Source organism: Cornus florida, unplaced genomic scaffold (genome assembly GCF_030987335.1).
Source record: "Cornus florida cultivar Cherokee Brave unplaced genomic scaffold, ASM3098733v1 CherokeeBrave_3.0.0_Hap2_Chr11, whole genome shotgun sequence".
NCBI classification, from domain to species: Eukaryota; Viridiplantae; Streptophyta; class Magnoliopsida; order Cornales; family Cornaceae; genus Cornus; species Cornus florida.
The window spans coordinates 137,334,944-137,354,145 of NW_026775581.1; the positions used below are offsets into that span (position 1 = coordinate 137,334,944).

At 33.2% G+C, this 19,202-nt stretch overlaps 1 protein-coding gene across 1 annotated transcript; it reads left to right on the top strand.

Annotated features, from left to right (window-relative positions):
* Nucleotides 1-935: 935 nt before the first annotated feature.
* LOC132284256 (DNA (cytosine-5)-methyltransferase DRM2-like) lies at nucleotides 936-17,816 on the top strand. Its single transcript, XM_059786345.1, has 10 exons — nucleotides 936-1,305; nucleotides 3,515-3,558; nucleotides 4,138-4,275; nucleotides 7,509-7,608; nucleotides 7,686-7,732; nucleotides 8,486-8,620; nucleotides 12,666-12,765; nucleotides 14,369-14,469; nucleotides 14,637-15,383; nucleotides 17,166-17,816. The coding sequence occupies exons 2-10, from the start codon at nucleotides 3,556-3,558 to the stop codon at nucleotides 17,598-17,600; spliced, it is 1,806 nt and encodes a 601-aa protein (XP_059642328.1). The 5' UTR covers nucleotides 936-1,305; nucleotides 3,515-3,555; the 3' UTR covers nucleotides 17,601-17,816.
* Nucleotides 17,817-19,202: the final 1,386 nt, after the last annotated feature.

A 19,202-nucleotide genomic window follows, 5' to 3' on the forward strand; every position in this document is an offset into this window, starting at 1 on the left:
TTAACAACTAAATAAGAGAAACTAAATGAACTATTCGCAAATATTTGTGATGGTTTTAAGAAGTTTTTAATTTAAAAAATTTATTTATTTTTTTGTCTTGAGAAAATTTGAATTTCCTATCTTAGCTTTTTAAGGTAAATAAGAAGGTATCAAGAAAGTCTTTTGATTATCAAATTATTTTAAAGAAAATAAGATACCACTAGAAAATTCTGAATAATCAAAAAAGTTATTTAATGTTGAAGGAGTATTCTAGATTTTGGCCTTTTTCTCTAGAACAGTGTGGTCTTTGTCTCTGGAGACAGCTGGCCACCAGAAAATAAATATTGTTGAGTAATGTTAAAAAAAGAAAAAAGAAAAAAAAATCTATTATCTCTATAATTTTTTTTAATTATTGAATTAAAAGATTTTTTAAATAAATTATTTAATATTAATTATATTAAATAAATTAAATAATTTAATATTTATAAATTTTAAAAAATAATTTTAATTATTAAATATAAAGAGCTCATGATTTGTTGTACCAAACAAATATTACAGTAGCGGACGTTGAAAGTCAAAAAAAGTAGTAATATTGAAGGAGACTTTCTGCCCTTTTCCTTTCTCTCTAGAACAGTGTGAACTTTGTCTCTACATAAATGGACAAAGTTTACACATGAGAGTACAAAAGTCTAATACTCGCCCCTTTAATAAACTTTACCATTGCACCAAGCAAAAACAAATATTATCAATCCCAGTTCTAGCAGCGTCATAGCTAGTGACATGGTAGATCCACGCATGACACACTCTTCTATTTTAAATCTAAAGGCCAAAAATTCACAGAGTGTGTCACATACAGAATTACAAACCGTAGGTGTAACATATATTTATCTGACGTGGCGCGAGTAAGATGGTATTTTCCACGGTGGCGTGTACCTTTTTTTTACTGTCTCTGCTGCGCAGATTCCACGAAATGCTTTCGTCTCACTCACCGCGCTCTTTATGAGTGCGATTCCTCATATCCCTCTCTCTTAAATTCACGGGGTTTTTCACTTTCATCTGTAACAGAAAATTTTCTTCCATTCTTCTGCTTTCTCTCTCTATATCTCTCTATATATACTGTATCTGCATCACTGCATGTTTCCTTTGATCGCTTATCTGCATTTCTTGGTTTCCATTTTGGCCTTTTTTTATAGTGTAGCTCTTCATCCATACCTTAAAACCCTCCCTGTTTTTCCTTTACATTGAAAGATTTTTTCATAAGAACGAAGTACATTATCGATTTCATCGAACACAGTTTCAAGAACACAGTGATTCTTTGCACACGAGGTGAATTTTATTTGATTTCGTTGAATGTTGTCGTTTATTAGCACCTCGATAGTTGTTGAAATTGTGATTATTGTTAATGCAATTTCTGTTCTGATTGAAATTATTATTATTGTTTAGCAAGAGATTAGAAGTGTTCTTTTTCCGTTTCTGCATGTTTCATAATTTTTTTAGTATGATTTATTTGGCAAGATTGTTTGATGTGCGATTCACAGGGAGGGTTAGTTTTTTTGTTAGGGTATAAATTGAGGCTGTATTGAGTTTGATTCGGTGAAACTAGGGTTTTTGGGTTCAAGAAATGCGTAACGTCTTTTATAATAAATGTAATGTTTTTTCGGGAAATCCTAGAATTGATTATTCTCCCAAGTAAGTTATGAGGCCTTGAACCCTGTCCATAGGGTTGAAGTACAAATAGACTCCAAACTCAAACAGGTTTTCAAGGATTGGTAATCCTAGAATTGATTCTGCCGTTTCTAGTCACTTTGGGGCCATTCTCCGAAAACGATTTCACCAGGCTCTGAACAATTAAAATCTTTAGTCTCTTTGTTTCCAAGGCCAATGTATGTCCAAACAAATTCTAAAGGAGGTACATAATCATTGTAATTCATATAATACTTGTTAAAAAAATGACTATCATGGAGTGAAGTAAACTATCATAAAGGAGGTACATAATCATTGTAATTCATATACATCAAAAAGGCTTTCACTTGTTGTTATCCCATGTTTCATGAGTTCTGATGAGTGCTCTCTAATCATGATAGCAAACAAAACTCAGATAAGCAGTGCTGTGGTGTTCTAAATGTGGGGAGTCACATCTATGTAATTGAATTGTTTTTTTTTTTTTTTGATAAGTCTATATAATTGAATTGTTATATGTCCTTATCCTTTTTATTTTTTATTTTATTATTTATCTTACCAGTATTTGTTAAGGAAACACAACTGCATAATTAGGATTGCAGGGGTTTATTTAGAATATAATTACATACTATTTGGAATAGTAATCCCTTTGTGCACTTCTAACTTTCGTGGGTATTTAACAGTTTGTATAAACAACATATTTAAACACATTAAAAAAAAAACATTTATTTGATTGAAAGGGGGTTCTTGATTGCTAGCTATTGATTTGACATGTCAAGTCCAATTTCAGTCTGAGTATTATGGGCTAGGGGATGTAAATGATCCAATAGAATCAGCTTCGAACCATTCCACTTTTCTTTTTTTTTTTTTTTTTTTTAATCACGTTTTCTAAAATCTCCATTGTTTGTTTATGCTGATCTTAGATAATTGGCTTTGCAAGTTGCTGCTTATCTATCGCTTATATTTCTTTTTAGAAAGCGTAATAAGCCTGTTCTTTCAAAGTATGTGACACTTTTCTCATGTTAATGGGACACAAGACACCATCAGATAAACCTATAGCAGTATGTTGAAGATATCTAGAACAATTTATACCAGCTGAATTAGTTTATCGTTGCCCATTTTCCACAAAACTTTGGAAACACTGTGGATTTGACATATTCTCATTCACTTTCAGTCAAGCAATGGTTCCATGTAAGATAGAAGTGTTATGTAAATTGAGGCTGAAACCTGATGCGAAGGTAACTAGACGTGGTCTTGAACATGTTACATGTCACATGTAAATTGAGGTAAAAGATACCCTGCTAGATGTCCCCATTTAAGAAAATTTGCATCTTAAAGTCATTCTGATGAAATATATGTAATAAGCAAATTATAAAATATCTGGGTGGACTCAACAATTAATGGTTCACATCAGATGGCTTCCGAATACAAAATTCACACTGTTTTAAACAGTGATGCCCCACACTCTTTCCGCATGTTTTTATTTTTTGGTGGGGGGTGGGTGTGGTTATCACTGTTTAAAACAGCGTGAATTCTGATATTCGGAAAACATCTGACTATTCTAGTGTCTTTCATTAGATTTCTAACCTGTAAACCATTAAATTCTGAGTCCTTATCTTTTAGCTGGAAAGCCCCTGTGCACGCTTCTCATGTTACTATTTATCTTTTAACTGGCATCATGTTACTATTTATCTGTACGAGATATGGTGCCTAAAGTCCTAAGAATAGTTATGATAAACTTAGATTACAGCCACTGTGCGGTTTGTATTGAGATTCTTCATTATTTCTGTTAAATCATCAATGTCTATGCTGCATTAGTTTGTCACTAAATTATTTTCATGTATTTTTTTCACAGCTTGAGAACCTTTGCTTGGCCAAACTAGTGGTTACTTATAAATGGTATGTCTTCCTTTCTCTTATAAATTTCTGTGCATGTATTCTTTTATTTTGATATCTATACTTTATCTCTCACAAACTCACAATTAATATCTATTCTTTTATTTTATTTTGGTATGCGTTATGATATTGTTTTTCTGATATAGATATTCAAATTTGGGCCCATATCATGTTTGGGACGGCTGATATTGGTTTGGAATAGTTCATAACATATTAGATTTTTTGGCCAAAACCCCCATGTCACCAAATTGGTGATATTGTAGAAGAGGAACTAAAGCAAATTTTCGAATTTCTCAAAACGAATTTTCATTACCAAACATGGTTCCGATTTCTACCCAAAACACTTCTACAATAAAACGGTTGTTTTGATATTGACCAAAAACATAACGCCTAAAACTCATCGCATGCCAAAGGACCCTAAGCTTTAATGTTTGTTATGCACTGATTTACTAGTTAATATCAGAAAAGGGGGACCTTTATCATCAATGATTTTAGTTCTATGTTTTAGATAGGCAATAATATTAATTGTATTAATTGTAATTCTCTTTTCTTTTTCTTTATGGTGTGGTTAAATCTGCATAGGACGGGAATCCTTCTGGCGGAGAGAGTGACAACTTTGACTGGGATACTGAAGATGAACAAGAAATTGCGAATTTACCCATATCTGCTTGTTCAAGTTTGACAGTACCTGGTAGAGAAACTATTGCAGGATCTGGAGAGGTAAATGTTACCGGCTTAAACTAGAAGCTATAGTGGAATCTCTCTTTTGGTTTCAGCACCAAAACTATTCAATTGCGAGTAGGGCAAGCAGATTATCCTTACTTAAATTACAGCTATTTAATGACTGTCTTACTATTTAAATGCACGATACTGTATAAGAAGATAATTCCTTTACCAATATATATATAGGCAAAATTTTTAATTACTTTTTTTACCTGATAATTAATTTTTCACTGTTGCTAAACGAGATGAACCTAGTTGGAAAATCATTGAAATGCTTGTCCATTGATTGGCATTAATCTGGTTACTATCTAATACATGTCAACAGTTTTTTAAAATTGCTTTTGATTCATCAACTTAAATCAGTTTTTCGATTTTTGATAAGAAAAAATCTGCTTTAGTGGGGTGCACGGAAATTAAAGTATAGAACTCTTATCTTTTTAAGATTTTGAGGTTGATGCCGTATCAGATGATGCAGAATGGGGTGTGGGCATTGGAAGAAGGTTGGGGTTAAAATGCCTTATTCTAGAGAAATAATCAGGCACTTATAGATCACAATGTTTGACAGACCAAGCATGATAATTCCAAAGAAAATTAGTGAAATTTTAAATTTTTAACCAATTTTAACAACTAAAAGGAATATTGCATTGTTCAAAGGATGTGTGGCACTCATTGGGATAAACATGCTGTCAATTCCACAAACTCTTCTTATAGCGTAGCAATCCATGTGCTACCATGTCATTCTCTTTGAGTGTGCATGGGGCGCTTGCATGCTACCGTGTCATTCCATTTGGATTTGAATGAAGTGCTGATAATTTTTATTTTCTCTGAAAGGTGCGTTAGGGACTGTTACCCAAGACTTTGATACGTTAGAGTACGAGCAGTGACTTAGGCCTAGAGGAGGTGAATAGGTCTTATGGCTTGATATTAGTTTGCAATAATTAATTATTTGAATCAATGTTAATTTTTGTTTAAAATTCAGTTAATTTGTTTGATTACGTGTCTTAATTGCAATCATATAAATATATAAAGCAATAAATAAAATAGAGTAGAGGCACAATATGTTTTACGAGGAAAAGCTGGTAAAAAAAATGGGACCTACTTCAGGCAAACCAAAATTCGCCATATGTGAAAGAGGGTAAAACTTAGGCTAATAGACTCTCTACCTCAAAAATCTCCTAGTTACCTCTTGACACAGAAAACAAACTTTTCTCCGAAAATCTCCAGATAATTCTTCCTCTAGTCAACAACACGCGCTCCTCAAGAACCTGCTTCTCTTGTGATTTCAGTCTTAGCCGCTAGTCATCCGATTAAATAGATATTCTCAATTTAGCTCCTTCCTTTCATTATCTTAATCACATATAATATAATCCATGCCCTAAATTGATTCTCAAAACTTCATCTCTCTAAAAATTTAAATTCTCTCAATAATATGTAAGGAATTGAAAGCTCCATTTATAGCTAATATAGGTTACATAAGTAGTATGGTAAGTCGAATCCTTGTAGAATTTTTATTTATCAAAAAAGAAGAAGAAAAAAAAAAGAAGTCCTTTTAGAATTTTGATTTGAGAGTGTTTTCATGAAACTGCGTTCACATAGTTTGACAGATCGAGACTTCGATTGACAGTCATTGGGTAAGCTTTGATCAATCGACACATCGATCGAGTCATTCAGGGTTTCAAAATATTCTTCCGATTGTTCGACCATTTCGATCAAGGTTTATTGTTTTGTAAAAATTCTTGTTTTGAAAATCATTTAATCAAAAACCCCAATTTTTGTAAACAGGATTAAAACAATATTTGAGCCTTCTAGAGATCAAACCTAGATCATGATTGGTCTCTATGGTCTAAACTTATCTTAACCTGGATATGTGATGGAGTCTTGAGAGATTCCTGAGTGTTCTTCGTTGAGCTCCATCTCCGTCATCTTCCATGGTTGTAGACGGATGATTCATAACACTTTGACATAGGAATATGCCAACACATGACTCAGATACTTAACATTATCTATTATTTACGACACGATGTTACTAGTTTGACACCGACTAGGAGGATATTCGAGGGGATGGAAGCAATATAATGTTTACGTAGGATCATTTGTTAGTTGCTTAGTTGTGTTCATGTTTGTTCTATTTAGATTTTCACTTAGCAGACTTAAAACTTGGCAATTCTAACTGTCTGGTTTGCTTTCCTTTAGGTGTCTGTAATAACCTTCACGTCACTTTGACACAATAGATAAAAATTTGTACTTGGAAGATTTATAGTCTAACTAATAGGATCTGACTTCCTCTTGTTTGTTTTATCACCAAATTCTACATTAGTAAATTGAATAAATGCTCCTATCATGGTCTCTTGTGTTATTGTAGACATCAAATCTTGTGTCAGCCATAGTGGATTTATCTTCAATTCTTATGCAAGCTGAGGAATTTGAATACTGTCTAGAGAAGTATATTTGATAGTAGATTACTTTAATAAAGATTACTTCAATCTATTAGATGATCTTGCTTCTTTATTGCACTTCGATGCAGTTGCTAATTGATTGAGCAAAAACTTGTCAAGAAATATGTCCACGTTGGATTGTGGTTGGAAGAGTGCTAATGGTCTGGACAGCGTCGAGGCTTTATTTCAAGCAAGGATGGATCCAATGTAGGCCCGGGGGGGCACGTGCCCCCCCCCCCCTGTTTCATGTATTTAATTTGAAACCTTTGTTATTTTGGCGAGTTCGATTTTCCAGCAAAATGTTAACTCCTTAGGCCCCTACTAAGGTATTAATCTTTCTTGGATGTGATGAAGAAAAAAAGTTGATGATAAATCATAAGATTAGGAAAGAAATCCAAGTCCAAATAGGTCTGAAGATGGAGATTTTTCCAGCATGGTGGATCGGGACTAAAAACAAGAGTAATATTGAGATCTGAAGACATAATGCAGAAGATTTCAAGAACTTCTATGCTTTATTACGTATTTAGATCGATAGTGTTGGACATTGACAAAATTGGTTGTCCATAAATTTGCCGTGCCTAATGTTTTTCATGTTATTCTAATTTTGCTCCTGTGTTGCTTTCCCTTTTATGCTTCATTTAGTCAATTTAGGAATTTGCTTTCATTTGGGTTCTCTTGTTTGGAACTTTTTCTTTTCAATTTTGTTCCTTTCATCAAATTTTCTCACAAGATGGTGCACACACATGATACACATACCTTGAACTTGCTTTTGACCACTTTTTTTTACATCTACAGATGAGCTCATCTTCAGGTTCTTCCAACTCCAATTTGATTAATCATTTTATAGGGATGGGGTTTTCTGAAAAGATGGTTCTGAAAGTAATCGAGGAAAATGGTAAATTTACTGTTACTTTATTCAATGAGTTTTAAGCTTGACAACTTCATTATGGCCTTATACTGATAAACTTGCAGAAGAAGGAAATTCAGAATCAATTCTAGAATCTCTCCTCACATACTCGGTGAGTAATGTCTGCCTCATTTCAGATGCTCTCCTGGCTACTCTTTTATTGGCTTTTGAGTTGATCTGCATATTGAAAAATATGAGGTCTGGTTTTTGAAGTGTGCCATCCTCCTCCATGGGAGAATAAAAGAGAAAAAGAAAACAAAAGTCTGTCTGGGAATAAAGATACAACTTTATTTAAATCGTAACATACCAGCACCTGTTGCATGTACTTGAGTCCATGTAACGTAGGAGATGGCAACACTTATGCAACTAGTTCTGTGTTTCACGTTGTGCATGTTCTTTCCCGCATTCCCCTTGATGAAAAATACTTTGCCTAACCATGTATGTGTGTGTGTGTCTGTGTATATATTACCCCTATGCATATTTAAACACATATGTCTATATTCACGTATGTCTATATGTCTGTATACATATATATATAATCTATGTATATTTATATACATTTGTGTGTTTGTGCATGTGTATGTATATTTACACAAGTATTATAGCGTTTTACTTGTATATGGATATATATTTATAGAAGAGTATGTAGAACTTGGGGGTTCGTGCTTTAATGGTAGAGCACTTGACCTCAGTGGAGAGGTATTGGTTCAAAACTTATTAGGCATTCACTAAGCATTATTTTCCAGGCAAGTGTGCTGGTCAGGCTGGCTTTAAGGCAGTTTTATCATCCCTAGCTAGGATTGTATTTTACTGCTCTCTAATTTTTATATATTTTGGTATGTATATTTTACTACTTTTTTGGCAGGCTATTGAAAACTATCCTGTTTCTCCTCAAGGACCTCAACGACAGCAACATGTCGATTCTGATATTTGCTCTACGGAATATGATGAGAGCTTTCTGAATGATCTCTCTGATACCGATAGTTGGCCTGGAAGTGAGGTATAAGTGCATTTTTGCTTCTTCTGATCCTTGGTTGAGTGATATATATGATTCTTGTCCACTGTATTATATATTCTTTTGTATCAGCAAAATTAACTTAGCGTCATCATTATTATTGTATCTTTCTTTTCTTTCTCTCTCTCTCTCCTTTTTTTTTTTTTTTTTTTATTTGGGTACATAAGACACTCACGCACATCTGTTATTATCTTATCTTTACAAGCTGCATATAAAATATAATGTATTTAGCTGCTAGGAGTTTTATGTCCCTGACACATTAATTTTATTGATTGAAATATTGTCATCATTTGTGTCCTATTCCTAATTTTATACATGGAAGTGCATGTAAGTGTTGAATTTTGCTTGCCCGTATTACACAGTAGTGATAATAATGCATGGATTTCATGTAAGTGATGTGCTGGTATAGCACATGCTTTTGCAGAAATGAATATTTATTCCCTCAAGATATATAGTGTCACTAACTTTTTTTTTTTTTTTTTTTCCTGAATTTTAGTCAATAACTTATTGTGCATGTGATACCCCCGAATTTCCGAATGCGGGTTGGCCAGGCCCACGCCCGAATACCCGAGGATATCAAAACAAATTGATAATAAACGAACACAGAGTACAAAAGAATAAAGAAGAATAAATAAAATGCTGACAAGAAACTAAAATGATAATCTAATAATAAACCTCAGAATATATTTCCATTAATTAATAAACTCTTCTGATACAACTGATCCTCCAAAATACAACTCGGGAATCCATACTGTGTGGACCCCTAGAAAATCTAAACTAAACAAATGACAGCAATAACTGTCTAAATCAGGAAACTGAATCATAAAGGAACTCCTATGTAGCATCGGAAGAATAAAGTAGACTGATCCCTGCTCAACACGAACAACCTCTACTCTTGACGAACACCTGAAAAATAATGGTGGGTCAGGCCCACAAACAAGTTCTATTCTACTACAGTCCAAGCAGAGATCCGATACACGTATACATCCTAGTCAATCCAACAGTAACTAGTAGTCCGTATATATATATATACACACACTAAAGGAACCTCACTAGACTATAGGGTTGTCTCAACCTGAATAGTAGGCAACATGCAAAACGCACATATAGTAGGCATGAGTACCTAGACCTACCAGGGTACCCAACTACACTATATCTAGCTACACATCCCTAGCGATATACGCGCCCTAACCACTGATCCTGAGACTCAAGCTCATATCATGGCACCATACTTATATATATATAATCTAGTAACCATCCTATCCAGTATAAATTAATCCTCCATAAGTCATTCAACTTGTTCAGCTGACCTGACTTGAATATAAGTAGGACTTAACATTTTAGTTAATCCATTCCTTTATATAATAAATTAATCCTCCATAAGTCATTCAACTTGTTCAGCTGATTTGACTTAAATATAAGTAGGACTTAACATTTTAGTTAATCTATTCCCTTATATAAAATAGGTAGGACTTAACTGATAAGTTAATCCATCCCTAGAATGCCACCGTCCCATACCGGTGCATTAAACCACACAATCCAACAATTGATGTAATGATTAAGGAAATAAATCAAACAATCCAGAAATAACTATGATAATATGATATCAAGTTATCACAAAATAGGAATGACTTATTATTTATTTAAGCGTCCTATATCATATGTCCTACACAAACTGAATCTTATATATGATGATATTTTATTATACCGTCAAATAAGCATTCTCCATATCCAATTCATCCTACACATTTAATCTTAATTGCTAAAACATTTTAAAAGATTAAATCTTTTCGTTTGTTTAAAACATTCAAATAGCAAGCATCATTATGATTGAGTCTATTTAAATTTATTTAAACCCAAACCTAGTTCCTATTTAATGTTCAGTAATCCTAGGCATGTTTCTACGTTCCATCATTCCACAGATATGAAAAATACATAATGTAAACATATAAAAATTCACACCAGAAATCAAATCAAAATCATGCATTTATCAATTCATAACACAAAAACAGATATGAACCAATTCCATAAAACTTGTGTTCTAATCCAATTAAACATGCATAATTATTTAATTTTATGTGTTTAATAAATCCTGAAATTTCCTAGGCATGCATAGAAACACGAATCAAAGGGAAAGAGATAGAAGAAGAACTTGCCTTAAACTTTCCGATCGAAAGTTATCTTTCTTCTTCCTTGATCTTCTCTCTACAGGATTGTTTCCTCCTTCCTTCCTTTTCATCCTTCCCTCTCTAACTCTCTCTCTCCTTAGAATATATCACGTGAATATTTTTAACCCCCTTTTACAACCTATAGCTATATATTTATAGGCTAAATAAAATAACTCTAGCCCTTTTCCCAATCCAAGTCAACTTAAAAAAAAATTAATATTAAAATATTAAAAAGGTAAGTAAAATATGTTACGTATATAATTTATGTATATCTTTATTAAATAAATAAATTATACACATCCCATTAATTAATGGATTATCCAATAATACTTAAGTTACCATAATATTATAAAGCAACTTAAAATATAACACGTATCAAATCTATGTATATTTTTATTATTTAAATATAAAACATATACATCAGATTAAATATCACTACCCAAGTTACCATAAAAGTAATTAATAAATTACTTTCCCTTTCATATATATTAAAAAGGTAAGTAAAATATGTTACGTATATAATTTATGTATATGTTTATTAAATAAATAAATTATACACATTTCATTATTTATTAATGGATTATCCAATAATATTTAAGTTATCATAATATTATAAAGGAACTTAAAACATAACACGTATCAAATCTACGTATATTTTTATTATTTAAATATAAAACATATACATCAGATTAAATATTACTATCCAAGTTACCATAAAAGTAATTAATAAATTACTTTCCTTTTTATATATGTATATAATATATATCTATATATATACATACACAACTATCCATGGGTAATAATCCATACACATCCAACCTCCTTTCCAAGTAGTCCATGGGACCCAATTGGTTGGCCTATTACTACTAACCATAACCATAAAAGAAAAATAAAATAAAAAAGAAAAGAAAACATTTAATTTACAATTAATCAAAACACCATTTAAGCACATAATCTAATTAAACAATTAACATATAGACAAATATAAATAATACATAGATACATAATCAAATAATCAAGTAATACCTAATTCAATTAAAGACATAAGCAATTAGTCAAATAATCAATTAAATGATTAAAAATACAATTAAAACAAATAAATAAATACCGAGACTATCCTTTTAAAATTAGAGGTATTACAGTGCACAACTAATTAATTTTAGTATACCTATGAAGAAATGCCTATATTTCAATGTGTGATAATTTTAGCCAATCTCCACATTCTTCTTAACGGCAAAGTGAACAAGTTGATTTTTTTTTTACAGAGAAATTAAAATAATTATCCTAGGCACTGTTTAAACCAAATAGCCCACCTGTCTCCCCCACCCTCCTCTCCAAACTGAACGTCAAACCCTGTAAGAAATAATCAGAGCTGTAATAGAGAAAACTACTTTTGTGACCTTCATTCTGAAAATGAAAAAGCACATTGCTACAGTGTTTATACTGAGATGTTTTGAAACGTGGTTACCGCTGTTTCTCTATATTGAAGTATTTTGATTTAAAATCATTTTTTGCACTGATAGTTCTTTTTAAATCTTTTTAGTTGTACACCCATGTCTGCGTGCACAAATTTATATTTTAGAAAAAAAACTTAACTGTTTTATTGATTGTAGCAATTTTGGAAGTATTAGCTTGATAGATTTAGGAAAATCTTCCTTGATTTTTTTTTAGGTTCTACAAAATACACACACACACACACACACACACACACACATATATATCTCTCCTAGGTGCATTTCCTAGACTATCGACCAGTAACATTTGCAACTTGTGTGGAATGTGACACACATATCTCCTGGGATGTGTGTCCTACCTGGTTTATGTATGTTGAATTTGGTTTTTGTTATTGGTTCCTCTTGCAGGAAAATATTTCTTCTTTGACCGACAAGGATAAGACATTGTCAACCTTAGCAAGCATGGGCTACAAAAGGGAAGATGCTTCAATAGCTATGAATAGATGTGGTGTGTATATGATGTTATGTTGGTTTTATGCCGTCAAAATATTCATCTTAATCTTATTGATTTGCTTTGCTTTTTTCATTTAGGACATAGGGTTCAGTACTTAATACTTTTTATATATTTTATTGGAGAAGGTTTAATATTTTTGAGATGATCCTTGTATCTCAGTGATTAACTAACTTCTCATTGAGTGCCTTGTTTAGTGAAGATTTAATATTAGGTCTCTCATTTATGATTCCTATAACATGTTGTGACCTTCATTCTTATCTTCTTTTCTTCTTTTTCTTTCTTTTCCATCTTTATCTTTTATCTTACCTTCACTGTATGTCTTATGATTGTGAGAAAGTAGGTACTACAGTAGTTTTTTTGATTTATTTTCTCATTGCTTTTGTCCCTGGTACTTATGTTTCTAGAGTTACTTCTATATCAAGTGAAAGTGGTACGAGCATGGAGCTATAGTGGAGGTTACTGGCAGCAGTTTGTTCATCATGATTTTTAGAGCAACTGGGTGTCAACCCAAAAAACATTCTGACAGAATTGTAATCTGAATGTATATGCCTCACCCATTTGCTTTGAGGAACTTCTAGGGAGAAAGAAGGTAGCTAGTCAGTTGTATACTGATGTCTCTTTGCATTTTAGAATTTGACTAAAGTGAAAACTTGCATATGAGGGAGTCGTTGCAAGTATGGAGGCTATACCTTGTTTCTCCTTTGAGAGATGGGAGGATTTTTGACTAGGTGAGTTCAAATAAAAAGGACTTTTTAGGTCTAGCTTTATTTTTTTTCTTTTTCCTTGTATCAATAACTCAATCAAATTGTTATTATCAATACCACCAAAGGCTGTAGTGTAGTGGTACTTCCTCGCCTTTCAAAGTAGAAGGTCGAGGGTTCAAGTACCCATAGGGGCAAGTGGGTGTATATGAAAGTGTTTCTTGCCAAGGTAAAAAAAAGTGCTCAATGTCCAAGAACAAAATGTCTGTTATACTTAATATCTTTAGTTTAATCTGGATCTGTTTTAAATCTGCCCTTTATTTGGTTATTTTTTCTCCCTATGAAATGCTTTCCTTCTCTGCTCGAGTTATGCTTGCAGGGAAAGGTAACAATGAGACAGATATGATATATTTAGCATTTCCATTTTTCAGTTTCATTTAAATGCTTCCTTCAGGGTTTGAAGGGTAGCTCTCTCATTTAACTGAAATACGAAACAATGATTGGTAATCTAATGAATCGGAGAAGACACTAATGGGTACTGGAAGTGGGTAACCCCCACGGCCCACACCTTTCTGTTGTATTTTGAGCCTCTTTAGAAGTTTAATTAAAAATATAAACTGGTGTGTTGGATGAACTATATTTCTCTGTGCTGCTAACTTTGATTATGATTTGTTGAAATATATAAATATTTATATATTTCTACATCATTAATGTGTGTATACGTTTGGTCCTGATAACCAGTAGTTTTTGCTAGTTGGTACACATGTTTGGTCTTGATAATCAGTAGTTTCTGCTAGTTGATATAGTGAAAGTTTGTCTCTCCTCTTTATTCTAGATACACATTTGTCACTTAAAACTTTATCCAACTCTCATAGTGCCCGCTCTGAAATATTCAGGTCCAGAAGCCTCACTTGTAGAGTTGACAGATTTTATTTGTGCTGCTCAAATGTCGAAGGCAGCTGATGCCTATCTAAATGAGCTACCTGATGAAAATAAGGTCATCTTTATTCCCTTCTTAGTTCTTACAATATGTGAATAAGTCTTGTGATAGCTCTTAAATTTTGTTTTATTTACTAATGCATCATGATATGTGTTCTGTTTGATTCTTTTTGTAAAAGATTCAGAATATTCCATGTGATTTAAAATTTTTTCCTCCCTTCACAGCCAAAGCTGAAGGATATATTAAATCAGAATGGGAGATACAAGAAGAGGAAGTTTTCTGATTATGAGCTGTGGAAAAGAAGGAAACAGAGGGGGCATGAGAAAAAGATCCTAAGTGAAGAAGATGAGACAATTCGTCTTCCAAATCCAATGGTTGGATTTGGAGTACCTACAGAACCATGTCATGTAGTCCAAAGAATTATTCCAGAGGCAGCTGTTGGGCCTCCGTACTTCTATTACGAGAACGTAGCACTTGCTCCAAAAGGAGTTTGGGACACCATTTCTCGCTTCTTATATGATGTTGATCCAGAGTTCGTGGATTCGAAGTATTTTTGCGCATCTGCCAGGAAAAGAGGCTATGTTCACAATCTTCCAATCCAAAACAGGTTTCCACTTCTTCCGCTTCCCCCACAGACCATACATGACGCATTACCCTTAACAAGGAAATGGTGGCCCTCATGGGATACGCGAACAAAGTTAAATTGCTTACAAACTGTCTATGGGAGTGCAAAGCTGACTGAGAGGATTCGCAAGGCTCTTGAAGACTGGGACGGTGAGCCACCCCTGAATGTGCAAAAGTATGTTCTCGAAGAGTGTAGGAAATGGAATCTGGTTTGGGTTGGAAGGAACAAGGTGGCACCGCTTGAGCCTGATGAAATAGAAATGCTACTGGGGTTCCCGAAGAACCATACAAGAGGAGGAGGTATAAATAGGACCGACAGATATAAATCTCTTGGTAACTCATTCCAGGTGAACACTTCTTTTATTCTCATGCCACTCTCTCTTTACAATTTTTCTCGTCAAATATGTTGAAGAAATCATAAATATTTGGAAAAATGAAAAAATCCCGTTGAACTATTGGCATTTTGCGAACTCCCCCTTTTGGTTACTTCCTGTTATTGAGCACCCAAAATTACATTTTCATTCTTGTAGCATGAAATCAGCGAGAGAGGAGAAAGAAATATGATACAAAGTTACTAAAATGATTCTAACCAATACATTGTCATTTGCTTAAGGTTTAATGTACACGATCAACTGTCCCACCCTTAAATTCTATCTGGAAGCCTCAACGTTGTCCATCTGAGCTATCTCCCCTTTTGTTCTTGTAGTCAGTTTGTTGCATCACAATTTGTCGTGGCATCATAAACATCTTATTGAGAATTATGAAATGTGATAGATTATGAAAACTGCTTTACCAAATTAATCTGGAATTTTGTTATGTGTGTAAAAGAGAAGAGATTCTCTATCCAAACACCAAACATATATGTACATCTGTATATCTTCGTATTTATTATGTACACATCTCATATCTGTAATTAATTAGGGTGGTAAGATTTTGATGTTTGTTGAGAAAGGGCACTAAAACTCACTGTAGATGTGCCTTTCTATTTGCTAATGGTTTTGAGAGGAATTAGTCATCCCCGCCCTTTACATCATCAGTGGGTCCTTTTTTCTTCATGTTTATAGGCTTTGTTTTATCTTTTCTGCAAACCCAAATGAAATGGACCTATAAAATAGAAGCCATCGATTGACCTACATAAAGCTATTAATTTTTTGTCGAAGCCATTGCCATTGATGATGGCATTTGATTGAGTGGTGACAGTGATCTTAGGTTGACAAATATGTTGGGTCACTTCGAATAGTTTGTTTTTCAATGGGAGTTGGGTGGTTATGTGGGTTGAGGATGGATCAAAATTGTTGGAGAATATCTGGAGAAATATCCTATATTGATATTCTCCAACAAATATATATATATGTGTGTGTGTGTTCACAAAGAAATTAAGGTAATAACAAAATGGAGATGGTGACCTGAGTTCATGGTGGAGGTTTTGGTAGGAATCTATGGAAGAGCTTGAATTTTGAGACTACAATTGCTAATACATGCACCACACACTGGTTCATGGATGAGAAATGGGTTGTCTGCTTTATAAGAACCAAATAACAACGTTATTGGTGGTTACTTGGATATGACTGGTAAATTGATGCTGAACCGCCGAGGTATGGTCATGGTGGTGCTAATCTGGGTTATTTTCCAAGTAGAGTTTTGATCTCTTTTACTATCAAATATGACCCTTCGCAAATTTGGGTCAAAATCATGATCCAAATCCTGTTGCAAGACTTAAATATGCCCACGGGAATTTTTGTCAGCAAAACGGCATCAGTTATTGTGTCGTGTGAGCTTTTCTGTCCCTTTTTTAACGTGAACTAGTCGGAGGCAGGGGCGTAATTTCAGAAACTATAAGGGGTTTCTTACCATATAATTTTTTTCCAGAGGGGTTTATTGCCAAAAAATAAAAAATATCAGGGGGTCTTTTTGCATTTTCCCTTAATGCTTTGATATTTCAAGTACCTATGGATTATTCCCAGTAGTTCTAGAATAAATATAATTTTAATTAATTGAATTGATTTTCTACTCAAACTCTTCCTTCACATGATTTTTCTGGGTAAAATACCATATTCTGAATAATTTTTAATGACAATTTTCCCGAATCTCAAATTTGTCATGTATCTTATGGGATAAAATATTTTCAGGTCGATACAGTGGCGTATCATCTTTCTGTCTTGAAGGACTTATTCCCAGGGGGCATCAACCTTTTATCTCTGTTCTCTGGGATTGGTGGTGCAGAAGTAGCCCTTCATCGGCTTGGTATCCCTTTGAAAAATGTTGTATCAGTTGAGATTTCCGAAGTGAACAGAAATATTGTCAGGTGCTGGTGGGAGCAAACCAACCAAAAAGGAAATCTGATTGACCTTGCTGATGTGCAACAGCTCAACGGTGACCGGTTGGAGGAGTTGATGAATTCATTTGGTGGTTTTGATCTTGTTGTTGGTGGGAGCCCTTGCAATAACCTTGCAGGCAGCAATCGGGTGAGCAGGGATGGACTTGAGGGTGAACATTCTGCACTTTTTTATGATTATTTTCGTATTCTAGACTTGGTTAAATGTATAATGGGGAAACAAGAATAAATTCATTAGGACCAATTTTCCAGATACAGTATTTGATTCAAATCTATTAGGTCCTTTTCTTTAGTTTTTCCTCTGTTAATTCTGTTAACGGCTTGCACCCTATCCAAGTTCCATTTAATTCAATGGAATTCAAGGCATATCCACTGTTGGATGAGACTTCTCCATGTTGTTTATGCTCTCCTGTTTTATCAAGTTGTTCTTATGTTGTTTGATAAATGAATTGTTTGCTTTGCCCTGTATACACTAAAATTCCAATTTATTACTATTGTGGTTGTTTTATGTTTTTGTTTTCATCCGAAATTTTTAAAAATATATTTTTTTTTTTGTGGAGTGTATTCAAAACATATTTGGTAAATTTTTTTTGAAAGTTTGAAATTAAAATGACTAGTTAAAAAGTCATTCAAGAGCTTTTTTTTTTGATATTTTTCATTGCCGGAATATGAAAACATTTCGGTTTTGGCATCTTTTTGAAAACAAATACTTACTATTCAAATCGCAATAAAAATTACCAAAGGCGTTTCCTTGTTTTGCTTTGCTTTCCATCAACCACCGAAAAAAAAAAAAAAAAAGTTGTCAAACAGCGCCTAGGATTAGGGAGTTCAAGAAAATTACTGTACCCTGAAAATAAATTGTTTCTCAGCTTGTCACAAGTTTAAAATCGAATTACCTTTCACAAAAAAAAAAAAAAAAAAAAAAAAAAAAAAAAAAAAAAAAAAAATTGTTTAACATCGAATTTGGATTTTGGGCTGGGCTTTATATAGCTGGGTTCTGTGGGCTTGGTTTTGTCCTGCCATGTTTTTGGTTGGCTTGTAAATGTTGGGCTTGCCCCTTGTCATTTATACTTATCAATACATCTTACCATCCAGGAAAAATATATTTATAGAGAGAGAGAGAGAGTCATAAATTCATAATTTAGTGATTAAAAGAATAGAAGAAATTTGCTCTGGTTTCTGGTTGAAACAGAAAAAAAATCGACATAAGAAAAGCAAACACCCTCTAGAGAGATAAAATGGCCTTAAATATGAGAGAGAGAGAGAGAGCATCTTCTTCCATTTTTGGTAAGTCTGAGAGATTACACAAAAGTAGAAAAGTCAAGGGAGAAAAAGGTGTAATTCTTTAATTAACTTTTGATTACTTCTCTTTATTGAAAGATTAACACACGTTAAAACAAATCTTAATTGTCTTGAAAACCTAATAAAAGCAAAACTAAGTCAATGGCTATACATATGTAACGTAAATTTAAGCATATTTAGCAGAGTTAAAATTACATATAAAATGGAGTCAGTCAACAGAGGCATTAATGTCCAACACACTATGCCTCCAAATAGGCTTTCCAAGTTGGGGACAAAAAAAAAAAAAGAAAAATAAAGTGTATTATGTTTTAAGTGCTGTTTATTTTATCTTTTAAATTCAAGTCTTACTTAGTTTACGATTTGCACCAGTAACATCTTCTTCACAAACCTACGCTCAAATTTTGATTGGAACTTATCTGGAATGTATTAGCAAATACAATTGGATCGATTGTTGAATTATTTTATTCTTCTATTATATAGTTCATGTTAATAATGTATTTTTTAAGTACATTTTATTTTAAATTGAGTT